Source organism: Penaeus monodon, chromosome 23 (genome assembly GCF_015228065.2).
Source record: "Penaeus monodon isolate SGIC_2016 chromosome 23, NSTDA_Pmon_1, whole genome shotgun sequence".
NCBI lineage: Eukaryota > Metazoa > Arthropoda > Malacostraca > Decapoda > Penaeidae > Penaeus > Penaeus monodon.
This window is the reverse complement of record NC_051408.1, coordinates 40,330,778-40,331,564: the sequence shown is the minus strand read 5'-3', so window position 1 is coordinate 40,331,564 and position 787 is coordinate 40,330,778. Positions and strand designations below refer to the sequence as shown.

Sequence of the window (787 nt, the reverse complement as noted above, 5' to 3'; positions counted from 1 at the left end):
TGAGCCGTGGTAGGACGGCCTGACGTAGCCTCCGTAGCCTGGCATCGCGAAGGCCACGGACACGAGGGCGATCAGGGCCACGACGACCAGCTGGGGAAGGGCGTGAGGGCGTGAGAACGGACGGCGGTTTTGTACTTCTGAAAAGTCTCTCTCTGTATCTATCATATCCAATAAAAAAGAAAATCACAAATAAACATTACTTACTCTTCCCTGCCCTACAAGAAATATATAAATCCGGTCTTGCCTCGAAAGAAAGTACGGATTAAGTGACATCTACAAGGAGAAAATAATAGCCTCTGTATATTGCTCTTTTTTGGTATCTGAAGCTTTCAAAAAGTCATCTCTGTTTCCTAATTCATACTTACAACAGCTCGAAGGGAAGACATAGTGTTCAGTGTTTGTCTTGCTTGGAACAGAAGGGAGTAAGTTCAGTGACTGATGTTGCAAACGCTGTTGCTGCAGTTTTATATAGTTTGGTGCCGCTCGCAACTTCTACGTAAGTTACCAGTTCGTATTTATCCTAGACATTCCGTACCGTAAACAATACTTTATTTCTTATTTAGATGAATCACGAGAGAGAGAATCAAGACTTGAGATTCTTTAACATTCATAGTGATACGATTTTGATATGAAATGGGAACACAGTAAACAAGATTTGGCAATTTCAGAGGTCAGTCTCCGTAGAACATTTTCCGAAACTTTCACAGCGTCGCTAGAAGTTCCCGGGATTTACCCTTTCGGTCTGAATATATTCAAACATACACACGCACATATATGGATCTGTACC

General features: G+C 42.3%; 1 protein-coding gene across 1 annotated transcript in view; it reads right to left on the bottom strand.

The window, feature by feature from the left end:
* Nucleotides 1–478, bottom strand: part of LOC119588432 (neuropeptide-like protein 31) — a gene marked incomplete in the record, with an annotated part of 1,125 nt that extends 647 nt beyond the window's left edge. Inside the window, 2 exon segments of the mRNA XM_037937103.1 lie at nucleotides 1–90; nucleotides 366–478. Of these exon segments, the coding sequence (XP_037793031.1) occupies nucleotides 1–90; nucleotides 366–386 (111 nt within the window).
* Nucleotides 479–787: the final 309 nt, after the last annotated feature.